The sequence below is a fragment of the Heloderma suspectum genome, chromosome W (genome assembly GCF_057233095.1).
Source record: "Heloderma suspectum isolate Gila_16-S chromosome W, 16-S_ref, whole genome shotgun sequence".
In the NCBI taxonomy this organism is placed as follows: Eukaryota; Metazoa; Chordata; class Lepidosauria; order Squamata; family Helodermatidae; genus Heloderma; species Heloderma suspectum.
Genome location: NC_139475.1, coordinates 28,713,871 through 28,726,368, shown reverse-complemented (window position 1 = coordinate 28,726,368; position 12,498 = coordinate 28,713,871). Strand labels below are relative to the sequence as shown.

General features: G+C 47.1%; 1 protein-coding gene across 12 annotated transcripts in view; it reads right to left on the bottom strand.

Annotated features, from left to right (window-relative positions):
- Positions 1 to 12,498, bottom strand: part of LOC146333957 (mitochondrial coenzyme A transporter SLC25A42-like) — a 133,823-nt gene that overhangs the window by 90,038 nt on the left and 31,287 nt on the right. For 11 of the 12 annotated variants that reach the window (XR_014786405.1, XM_084825006.1, XM_084825004.1 and 8 more), the window contains one exon: positions 2,036 to 2,152. The exons of the other annotated variant lie outside the window; for it this stretch is intronic. Coding sequence is in view for 10 of the 11 variants with exons in the window: in XM_084825006.1 (XP_084681132.1) it covers positions 2,036 to 2,152 (117 nt within the window). In the remaining variant the exon portion in view is untranslated. The remainder of the gene's footprint in view (positions 1 to 2,035; positions 2,153 to 12,498) is intronic. 12 annotated transcript variants of the gene reach the window in all.

The window sequence follows — 12,498 nt, the reverse complement described above, 5'->3', positions numbered from 1 at the left end:
AGCACCGCACCCTAGAGTCGGACACGACTGGTTGGGGACACCTTTACCTTTTTATTCCATGACTGCCAAGTCTTTTCAGGTGTCTTTGGTGAGGGATTTTGTCAAAAGCCTTTTGGAAGTCCGAGTAAACAATGTCTACCGGATCACCGCTGTCTACATGTTTACTGACATCTTCAAAGGACTCTAAAAGGTTAGTGAGACAGGGCTCACCTTTGCAGAAGCCGTGTTGATTCTTTTTCAGCAGGGCTTGTCCTTCTATATGCTTACTAATTTTATCTTTTATAATGCCTTCAACCAATTTACCAGGAACAGACATTAAGATAACAGGCCTGTAATTTCCTGGATCCCCCCTGGATCCCTTTTTGAACATTGGTGTTACATTGGCCATCTTCCAGTCCTCCGGTATAGAGGCTGATCTTAGGGACATGTTGCATATTTTGGTTAGAAGGTCAGCAATTTCATCTTTGAGTTCTTGGAGCACTCTAGGATGGATACCATCTGGGCCCGATGATTTATTTGCGTTCAATTTATCAGTAAGGTTGAGAACTTCATCTTTTGTCGCCACTCTTTGCCTCAGTTCCTCAGACTCCCTTCCTGAAAACATCAGTTCAGGCACAGGTGTCTGTCCTATATCTTCTGCAGTGACGACGAGTGAAAAGAATTCATTCAGCCTCTCTGCAATCTCCTTGTCCTCCTTCAGTCCTCCTTTCGCTCCATTGTCATCCAGCGGTCCAACGGCCTCCCTGGCTGGTTTCCTGCTTCTGGTATATTTAAAGGATTCTTCACTGTTGGCCTTGATGTTGTTAGCGATATGCTCTTCAGAATGCTCTTTTCCATCTCTTACTGTCTGCTTGCATCGCCTTTGTGCCAGCTTGTGCTGCCTTTTGTTTTCCTCACTTGGGCAAGACTCCCATTTTCTGAAGGAAGCTCTCTTTTCTCCAATAGCTCCCTTAACGCTGCTCGTGAGCCACACTGGTGACCTTTTGGACTTGGTGCCGCCTTTCCTAACCTGTGGCATGCATTTTAGCACATTGTGCACATTTGCTTGGCAATGGGCAGAAGCATTTGAGGATGCCAACAGCCAGGCAAGCTGTATTTCAGGCATTCTCGGCTGTTGCTGCCTATCTTCTTTTGGAGGAACCCACCAGGATTTTCCAGAACACAGTCTGGAAAAACCACAGGGAGGCTTATGAGTCCTGCTTCCCTCTATAGCACTGTCCTGCTGCCTCCACGCTGGTTTAGTAGAACCACACGAAGCTGCCTTATACTACAACAGGGGTGAAGAACCTCTTTCAGACTGAAAGCTGAATCCAGTTTGGGAGAATAGCTCCGTTCCCTCAAACCCATGTTCAGAGCCTGGTGGATTTTCTGGTATATATAAAAAAATGAGGTCACAGACTTGTAAGAGAAGGTTTAGCCTGAAAAAGAGTCTTTCTGAGCATTTGAGGTGTGTGCGCATGTGGCTCTCGCTGCTGTTCAGATTTTCCAATTATTATCACCATCAGTAGTTAAGTTCAGGTTCCTCTGGAGGGGAAAACACCTCTCATGTTTTCATACAGGAGTTTGGCAACAACTTCCCTACTCTTGAATCTGAACAGTAGGAAACCAATCGAAGTATTTGAATCTTCATGATGTTCATTAATTGAATGCAGGAGTGTTGAACTTCTTTCAGCCTGAGGGCCGAATTCAATTTTGGAGAAACTCTCAGGGGCCACATTCGAGTAGTGGGCAGGGCCAAAGGCAAAAAGGGCGGGGCCAGAAATGCCCACATATTTTAGCTTAAAGCTCTTGCTGCCAGTAATTCAGCCTAAGGAAAGGCATTTCAACCTTTTTTTTGGGGGGGGGGGGCTGCACAAAAGCCGAGAGACCACGGAAGAATCCATGGTTGAGGGAAAGGAGGTGGGCCAGAGGAAGGGAGCAGAGCCTTCTGGGGTTTTCCAGGAGGCCTGGATATCATTCTGCACCCTTGATATACGACGATAAGCAGTACACACACACACCCCAAATCACACATGCATTCCTGTTGACCACTCACATTTCCTTTGGCGTCACTGCCATCCGTGCACGGACCAGGTCCAGGGGGTACGTCAGAATGGCGGCTGTTGTGCCTGCAAGCGAACCTGCAATGAACCTGGGCAGGGGAGTGAGTGCCCTGAACCAGAAAGAAAGCATTTTTAGAAGGCAAAACTTTCCCCAGCTCTTAAAGGCTGGTTAGAGGATTTCAAGGGAGCCATCAAGAGATATTACAACGGCGGATTTCCTGCACCGGTGGGGGGGGGGGGGGGTACACACCATTTAAGGTCCTTCCTAACTCAATGATTCTATGATTTTCCTGCCAGCAGAACAAATCTCTTTAATCCAGAAGGTATCTTGGCTGGAACCAGATCATTTTTAGACAAGAAGCTATCAGTGGACGTTCCTAGTCCCAATTTTAACCAAGAGACATGTAAACAAAAAGGGGGACGGTGAGAGAAAATACCCTTCAGCATGTACAAAGTGCTTTCCTTGACTCTTGCATAACTAAAGCCAGTCTTCAAAAATGAGGGTTGCTACCATGATGTCCAAACCCAGGAAGCTGGGGTTGTTCGTGAGTTAAACAACCCCATGTTAACCTAAGACCAAGCCATGAGTTAAATAACCAGTGGATTGCCACTGAAAGCCACATTATGTAACAGCCCAAACAAAAATCAGACAGACGTGCTGGACCATAAGGAAAAGAAAAAAAAGAAACATCCACAGTTGGGGAATAACTTTATTAGGACCAAACAAAATTCCATAAAAGTGTGCATGCCTTTGAGCTCTCCGAAGTCTTCATCAGACTAGGTGGTACAAAAAGCAGGGGGTGGGGGAAGAAACAGAAAAGTCTAAATATTTTGCCAGGTGTTTGTTGCCATGAGGCCTGCAGTATAGATTAATCCAGTCTCAAAAGGGAGATCTGCAGTCTGAATGAATTAGCCAGTGGTGGGTGTTCCAGTTATCAGATCACACCTAGCAATACATTTGGGGAGAGAGAAGCAATGGCTGATGTCCATTTCTAAAAACACAAAGGTCACCTGTAACTCTGATTTGCCTCTTGCCTTGGGCAAACCACACCGGTTCCTGAGTCAAAACAGAGCAGAGGTGCAGAGAAACAAGACAGCCATGTATTAGCAAAGATGGAGGTTAATTTTAGGTGCTGCACACTAGGCAAAAAATTCAATTGAGGCCAAATTAAATTGCAGGCTATAATTAACCCCAAACAGTTAGCTAAATGTACCAATGGTCTGATTATTTAAAAAATATATATGCAGCTTCATTTAGCAATTCTCCTCCATCCCCCCACCCTTAAGAGACTCTTAAGAGACCTGATCTGCAGCCTCTTACTTTCCCTGGAAGCCATAGTAGCTGCCCAGAAGCTGCTTGTACTCATGTGCGCAGAACTGGATGGCAGCATATGGGATCACCCGGACCATGGTGGCAGAGTTCCCACGCCATAGGCTGAAGAACCCTTCATTGAGGTAGGTGTGGTAGATCAGGCGATAGGCCTCCTGGACAGAGCAGACACCAGCTGTCAAAGAGGCGGGCTTGAAGGATTGAGCATTCATGAGCCCCGGTTTTAACAGGGAACCTGGTTATTATTAACCACAGTTAAGGTTGGAGATGACAGGAGAAGCAACGCCATTACACCATCCTGGCTGAAAGACTGTGGGTTTTTTTCCTCTTCCCTCCCCATTCCTTTTTCCTTGTGTGTTGTGCCTTTTTAGGTTGTAAGCCTGTGGGCAGGGGCTGCCTTGTTAAACTGAGCCACTCCAGGAGCTATGAATCAGACTCAAAGAGTGCTTCTCAATGGGATCTTCTCAAACTGGGGAGAGGTAACGAGTGGGGTACCGCAGGGCTCAGTCCTGGGCCCAGTGCTCTTCCACATTTTTATTAATGACTTGGAGGAGGAGGTGCAGGGAATGCTGATCCAATTTGCAGATGACACAAAATTGGGTGGGACAGCTAATACCCTGGAAGAGAGAAAAAAAATTCAAAGTGATCTTCATAGGCTGGAGCGCTGGGCAGAAAACAATAGAATTACATTTAACAGGGAACTTAATGCCAAGTTCTGCACCTAGGAAAAAGAAACCAAATGCGCAGTTACAAGATGGGGGAGACTTGGCTCAACAATACTACAAGCGAGAAGGATCTTGGAATTGTTGTCGATCACAAGCTGACTATGAGCCAACAATGTGTTGTTGTTGTTCAGTCGTTCAGTCGTGTCCGACTCTTCGTGACCCCATGGACCACAGCACGCCAGGCCTTCCTGTCCTGCGCTCTCTCCTGGAGCGTGCTCAAGTTCATATTCATTGCATCCGTGATGCTATCTAGCCATCTCATCCTCTGCCGTCCCCTTCTCCTTTTGCCTTCAGTCTTTCCCAGCATCAGGGTCTTTTCCAGGGACTTTTCTCTTCGCATTAGGTGGCCAAAATGTTTGAGCTTCAGCTTCAGTCTCTGTCCTTCCAATGAGCACTCAGGGTTGATTTCCTTTAGGATGGACTGATTTGACCTCCTTGCAGTCCAGGGGACTCGTAAGAGTCTTCTCCAGCACCACAGTTCCAAGGCATCAATTCTTCGGCGCTCAGCCTTCCTTATAGTCCAGCTCTCACAGCCATACGTTGCTACTGGGGAAACCATAGCTTTGATTAGACGGACCTTTGTCGGCAAGGTGATGTCTCTGCTTCTTACTATGCTGTCTAGGTTTGCCATAGCTTTCCTCCCAAGGAGCAAGCGTCTTTTAATTTCATGGCTACAGTCACCGTCTGCAGTGATCTTGGAGCCCAAGAAAGTAAAATCTGTCACTGCTTCCATTTCTTCCCCTTCTATATGCCAGGAAGTGATGGGGCCAGATGCCATGATCTTCGTTTTTTTAATGTTGAGCTTCAAACCAGCTTTTGCACTCTCCACTTTCACCCTCAACAAGAGGCTCTTGAGATCCTCTTCACTTTCTGCCATTAGGGTGGTATCATCTGCGTATCTGAGGTTGTTGATAATTCTCCCGGCAATCTTAATTCTGACCTCTGATTCATCCAACCCGGCGTTTCTCATGATGTACTCTGCATATAAATTAAATAAGCAGGGTGACAATATACAGCTTTGTCGTACTCCTTTCCCAATTTTGAACCACTCGGTTGTTCCATGTGTGGTTCTTACTGTTGCTTCTTGACCCTCGTACAGGGTTCTCAGGAGACAGGTAAGGTGGTCTGGTACTCCCATCTCTTTAAGAATTTGCCACAGTTTGTTGTGCTATTTGGGGCTGCATTAACAGAAGTATAGCTTCCAAGTCCCGGGAAGTACTAGTTCCCCTCTACTCAGCACTGGTTAGGCCTCATCTGGAGTACTGTGTCCAGTTCTGGGCACCACATTTTAAGAAGGATGCAGACAAGCTGGAGAGGGTTCAGAGGAGGGCAACAAAAATGATCAGGGGACTGGAAACAAAGCCCTGCGAGGAGCAACTGAAAGAACTGGGCATGTTTAGCCTTGAGAAGAGAAGACTGAGGGGAGATATGATAGCGCTCGTCAAGTGCTTGAAAGGTTGTCACAAGAGAGGAAGGCCAGGATCTCTTCTCAATCCTCCCAGAGTGCAGGACACGGAATAATGGGGTCAAGCGACAGGAAGCCAGATTCCGGAAGAACATCAGGAAAAACCTCCTGACTGTTAGAGCAGAACGACAATGGAACCCATGACCTGGGGAGGTGGTGGGCTCTCCCACACTGGAGGCATTCAAGACGAGGCTAGACAACCATCTGTCAGGGATGCTTTGACTTGGATTCCTGCACCGAGCAGGGGGTTGGACGCGATGGTCTTGTAGCCCCTTCCAACCCTACTATTCTATGATTCTATGATGGCACCTCTGCCCACACCTCTGGATAACCTCCCCCAGCAGTTTCATGTAGATGTTGAACAGCATAGGGGACAAAATAGAGCCCTCTGGAACCCCATGGCAATAATCCCCCAGCACCACCTTCTGGAATCGGCCATCCAGGTAGGAGTGGAACCACTGCAGTGCAGTGCCTCCAACTCCCAACCCAGACAACCTACCCAGAAGGATACCATGGCCGATGGTACTGAAAGCTGCTGAGAGATCCACCAGGATCAACAGGGTCGCACTCCCCGTGTCCCTCTCCAGCAGATGTCATCCCACAGGGCGACCAAGGCAGTTTCCGTTCCAAAACCAGGCCTGAAGCCCGATTGAAATGGATCTAGACAATCCGTTTCATTCAAGAGTGCCTGGAGCTGTCCCGCAACCACCCGCTCAAGCACCTTGCCCAGGAAGGGGATGTTGGCCACCGGCCTATAATTGTTACCATCCTCCGGGTGCAGGTCAAGCTTTTTCAGGAGTGGCCTGATTACCGCCTCTTTTAAAGCGGCCAACACCACTTCCTCTCTCAAGGAGGAATTTACAACCTCCTGGACCCAGCCAGATATCCCCTCCTTGTCTGATGTAAGAAGCCACGAAGGGCAAGGGTCGAGCACACAGGTGGTCAACCAGACTTGGCCAAGCACCTTGTCCACATCCCCGGGCCTCAATAACTGAAACTCAACCAATAAAACTGGACCAGCCGGTGCTCTGGATGCCTCTACCAATGGAACTGCAGTAATCATGGTGTCCAATTCATGACGAATCTGAGCGACTTTATCTTCAAAGTGCTGTGCAAACTCATCACAGTGTGCAACCGAGGGTTCCACAGTCTCTCTCCCTGGCCCAGGATGTAACAGGCCGCGAACAACTTGGAAAATCTCCGCTGGACGACACTGAGAAGATGCAATGCGGGTGGAAAAGAACCGTGTCTTTGCCACTCTCACAGTCACAGAGTAGGCTTGATAATGAGTTCTAGCCTGTATTTGGTCAGACTCTGTACGAGTTTTCCTCCACCTGCGTTCTAGCCGTCTCCCCTCTTGCTTCATTGCCCTCAGCTCAGGTGTATACCAAGGAGCTGGCTGGACATCTTAAGGACATGAGAACAGAGCTTTTCCTTACCTTTGCAGAAAACCGAGTCGACGACACTGAAAAAGAAAAAGCCACAGACACACGCATAGGCATCAGGGCTTAGAAACCTGCAGCCAAGCCAACCAATGACGTAAGTGAACTCTCACAGAGGGATGCTTTGATGGATTCCTTCATTGATTTAGCTTATTACATTTCTGTACCACCCAATAGCTGAATGTCAGGGTGGAAACTGAACCCATAGAGCCCCAGAGCAGTTCTGATTCTGAGGAGGAACAGCAATCCGTGGGAGAGGAGCCAGCTCATCCCTCACAGGCTCAGCAGCTGGCAGAGATTCCTCCTGCCGGCATTCCTGGGATAGATAGTAATCCTAGCAGTGAGAAAGTACGGGAACGAGGCTTGCTAGATGCTCGACGCAGAGAGCGATGGAGGGCGCAGAAAGGAGGCGTAGCGCCCGTTTGGCGCGCAAGCAACGGCCGCCTCCCGTGGACCCAAGGGAAAGAGGGAGGATCTCTCCCTAGCCCATAAGTTCAGGGTCTTCAAGTGACTCTCCTTCAAACGGGGATCAACTGCCTACTCGGCGCATATGCCACTCTGCTGTTCCTTGCTTAGTTGCTGGTGATTAGCATCTGAAAGAGTCATTAAGTTGTAAAAGGATTAAAGCTTTGAAAAGAATCATTTCATCTGTGTCTTGAGTTGGCTATTGGAGTCTACTAAAAGAGGCCACCAGGGTGCTCCTGACACTGAAGCTCTCTGGGTGGTTTACAAAGATTAAAAACCTTGAAAACACTTTCTAAAACCATTTATATACAAACATATAAACAAACAGCGCACACAGAGACACACATAGATCTAAATCAATTCTCAACAATCAACAATAAGAAAAATCCTGGACCTGATTTAAAACCTCATCATATGCTGCCAAATGCCTGAGAGATGAGGAAGGTGACGTTCCTTCATCCTCTCCCTTCGCAATCAACACACTCCAAGATACCAGGCTTCAGGCTCACTCCTTTATTAGTTAACAGCCAAGTTCTTTACAAATGTAAATTCTAGGAAACACTCAGGCTACAAAAGAAACAGCTACTCCACACAATTACGAATACCAATAGAGGAGCTGAAGTTGCCGGCAGTTTGAACAAGAACTTCCCGGCCAGACTAGCTTGCGGAGGGGGGGGGGATGCCCCTCCCTCAGAGTTGCTCCCTCGCACGTAGGCTATCACGCATAGCCAGCGGGTGGAACGTCTGAGCTCCACCTCTAACTTTTCCCGGACTCTAGCATCCTTCGGGTCACACCCCGCACTCTCCTCCCAGACCTGAGCTCTCACGGGGGAGGAAGGGGGGGCCTTCAGGTCGAGCCATCCGTGTGCCAAGGTCCTGAGAAGAACGTCTACCCATATATCTGAGCTCACCAGGGAGGGAGCCTCCCCCAGTTCTGGCTGTTCCCATCCTGAGTCTGAGCTGCTGACTATCTCCACACGCTCAGATTCATTCCTGACAGGTCTTAACCTGGCACCAAAAGGAGAACAACGTTGGCGCCAGGCAGGCTTCATAAGGGAGATCATTCCATAATTGCCCCCCCCCCCCCAAGAAGGCCATTTCCATTGTTGCCCCCTTCCGAGCCTCCCTCAGAGGAGGCACCTGGAGGAAAGCCTTAGATGAGGAACATAATGTATGGGTGGGTTCATGCTGGGAGAGGTGTTCTGTCAGGTGCTGTGATCCCGAGCCATATAAGTCTTTATAGGTCAAAACCAGCATCTTTACAGTCAGCCCGTCCCATGGTTCATTTACAGTTCCTTCTGCAGGGAGGCACATGTGCATCCCCCGGTGCCAGGGGACAGCGGTCTCTGCACATTGTCCGAAGGATGGTTTTTGCAAGTCATCAGCCAGACCCATAGCTCCTTCTCCCTGTTCCCTCTGGAGCAGGAGAGGGCAATTTGTGGCCCTCCAGATGTTTTGGCCTAAAACTCCCATGATCGCTCACCGTTGGCCATGCTGGGTAGAGAGGATGGGAGTTGTGGGCCAAAACATCTGAAGGGCCACAAGTTGCCTTCCCGTGCTCTGGAGGGACACACCTGCAATCTGGATCAGAAGAGCCAGAGGCCAGATGAAGTTGCTACACCTCCACATCAGCCTAATACGTCCCACCTTTTGGGGTCCTGTAATCGTGATCCACTTTAAAAAAAAAAAAGGCGGTACAAACAAATAAATAAAAGTAAAAGAGAAAAGAGAAAGGATCTGCAGAGACAAAGGGCAGCACATTCTGGCCTCATCCATTGGCTAGGGAACCAATGGCCACTAGGAGGCTGTACCCCCTTCCCCTCCAAGCAAGAGGGAGACCAATCTTGTCTCATCCATTGGTTGCAGAAGGAGCTGCTGCCCCAGTGCTTACTTTCCTCTTCCCTCTCCACTCCTTTTTCCTTTTGTATCATGCCTGATTGTGAGCCTACAGGCAGGGGCTGTCTTACCTTTCAGTATCTGTACAGCACTTAGAAAATTTTAGGTGCTTACTACGGTAATGATGATGATAGGAAATTTGAGAAATGCTAGTTTCTGGTTATTAGATAATGGAATAAGAATGTATGATAACATGTAACTTCTGTGACTGTCCTGTTGATACGTGTGCGTGTTTTTATTTTAAAAACTTTAGCTAGAGGTTTACACATGTATAAAGTATTTATATAAGATAGATAAAATCCTAGTGTTCATAGAATCATAGAATAGTAGGGTTGGAAGGGTAGAGCACCTGTGGTAGAGCACCTGTTTTGCATATGGAAGGTCCCAGATTCTATTCCTGCCATTCCAGATAGGGCCGGGAAAGACCCCTGCCTGAAAAACTGGAGAGGCATGGCTGCCAGCCAGTATTGGGTAGACAATATTGAGCCAGATGGACGAAGAGCAAAAAGCAGCATCCTATGTTCCTAGTGCAGGACCCTGCCACTTCAGAATTCGGCAGCTACCACATTCCCAATACATTAGGTCTTTCAAATCCACTTTTATTTAGTGTTTAGCAATGTTCAATCAACTAAATGTTTAGATTTTTTAAAAAATTAAACTTCTGGTTGACTAAGATGCCTCAACCAGGCAATAGATACTTATATATCTAAATATTATATTGTAAGAAAGACAGAGTATTAAAAATATATTTTAAGCTAATTTTTCCAGCTTCTGCCCTCATTTAGCTTAAAATATATTTAAATACTTTGTTCTTAGTCTTTCTATCTTTCTTATACATTTTACCTTAAGACTGACTCCATACACAGTGGACCCAGAGCCTGCTTGTTGCTTTGCCGTTGTGCCGCTTTACACCAACCTCTAAATATTATATTATATGAATGTAAGGATCCAGGCCTGAACCAAGCTATTAGTAGTTTTAGAGGGGCTTAGATGCCCCATAATGTTCTCTGACTTAGGGAAAACAGCAGCCTTCTGAACCAAACAGGCCTCTTGATTTACCAGGATGAGTCAAAGGGTGATAGTCAAGCACATTCCATACTAATGAGTGGAGTGTCTTATCAAGATGTGCCTGGGAAGCAAAGTTTATTTGCCTTAAAGCTGCAGGCGTCTATGCTGGGAATGAATGCCAGGTGGCACTTGCTAGTGTCGTGCTGCCTCACTGCTAAAATGTATGGTATAAGACTCATTTTACCCCATGGCTCTGGATTCAGACAAACTGTCTGATCCAACCATTGGGTACGCCTGCATGCTGATGGTACTCAATAAAGTACTCCTTTTAAGTAAACCTGGATCTGAGTTACCACTATCTTGGCACCTCTAAATTTATTTATTAAATTTCTTAATCGCCCATCTGGCCGGTCGCCCGGCCACTCTGGGCGATGTACAATGGTACAATGTAAAACAGTAAAATTATACATTAAAACATTATTTAAAAATACCCTAACCCACCCCAAATGCCTGCCTGAATAACCAAGTTTTCAGTACGTGGCGGAAGCTCATTGAAGAGGAGGCATGGCGGTGTTCCCTAGGGAGGGAGTTCCACAGAGTGGGGGCCACCACAGAGAAGGCCCTCTGCCTCATCCTCACCAGCCTAGCTGTCCTGGCTGATGGGACAGAGAGAAGGCCAGCCGAGGCTGATCTTGTTAAGCGGCCTGTCTGGTGCTGCTGGAGGCGCTCCCTAAGATAGGCTGGGCCAGAACTGCATAGGGTTTTAAAGATCAAAACCAACACCTTGAATTTGGCTCGGAAAATAACTGGTAGCCAGTGTAACCCCTTTTGCTCCGGAGTGATATGACCACGCCGGTGGCTGCCTTTAATCAGGTGAGCTGCCGCGTTCTGCACCAGCTGCAGCTTCCGAACCATCTTCAAGGGTAACCCCACATAGAGCGCGCTACAGTAGTCTAGACAAGAGGAGACCAGGGCATGTACTACCGATGGGAGCAGGTGGTCAGGAAGGTAGGGGCGCAGCCGCCGTATCAGATGGAGTTGGTTCAGTGCTGTCCAGCTCACAGCTGACACCCGAGCCTCCATGGACAGCTGGGAGTCTAAATTAAGAGTACGAAGCCTACGGCCAGGGAAATACAATGAATTATATTATTTATTTATTTATTGCATTTATATCCCACCTTTTTTCCTCTTGCAAGGAACCCTAGGTGGCTTACATTATCCTCTTCCTCTCCATTTTATCCTCACAACAACAACCCTGTGAGGTGGGTTGGGCTGAGAGTGTGTGACTGGCCCAAAGTCACCCAGTGAGCTTCCATGGCCGAGTGGGGACTAGAACCCAGATCTTCCAGCTCCTAGTCCAACACTATATATATAATTAATTATATCTATATACATATATAATTGTAGCATATATTTAATTAGTTATACTATATTTACAATACTATAAATTAATGATAGAAGTACCACTATATCAGAACATGCAAATTTAATCAATAGACTAGAACTCATGAGTCATCAACTAAGATCCTTTTAATCAGACAACAGCCCCTGATGGTTTATTTTATGTGCTTTATGAATACTAATACAGAAAAGGATTTGGACACTTACTGATCAACAAATCCCTCTGATGTAATGTGTAGTTTAAAAGGAGAAACCCAGTTCCCTGGTCCCCACAATCTCTCTGCCCCACCACCACCAATTCTCTTTGCACAATTCTGAGTTCAGTGTCATCCCCTCCAACCTCAATTTGATTCTGCGCTGCTTCCAATCATCCCAGGCTAGAGATAAGCAGATAAAGAAAAACCAAGCCAAATTCTCCTTCCAACAAAATCTCATTCGAGGATTAATCCTCAAATGAAAAAAAGAGAGAAAGAGATCCTTTAATCCGGGCCACAAACCAGGTTTGAAATTTGGAACTTCTCCACTCTCGTAACTAAGCTGAAAGTCCAGTGTTAATCCACCACTCCACCTAATCCTTTCCTCTCTCCCCCGCCAACCCCTCCGCCAATCTAATTTTGGGCCATTCCATTTTGGGGCACAGGTCTGTTGTTTGAACCAGCTATTTGGCAGCTTGGGTGGTGCAACCTGAGAGATGACCCCACTGGGTAATTCCTGCTTTGCAATT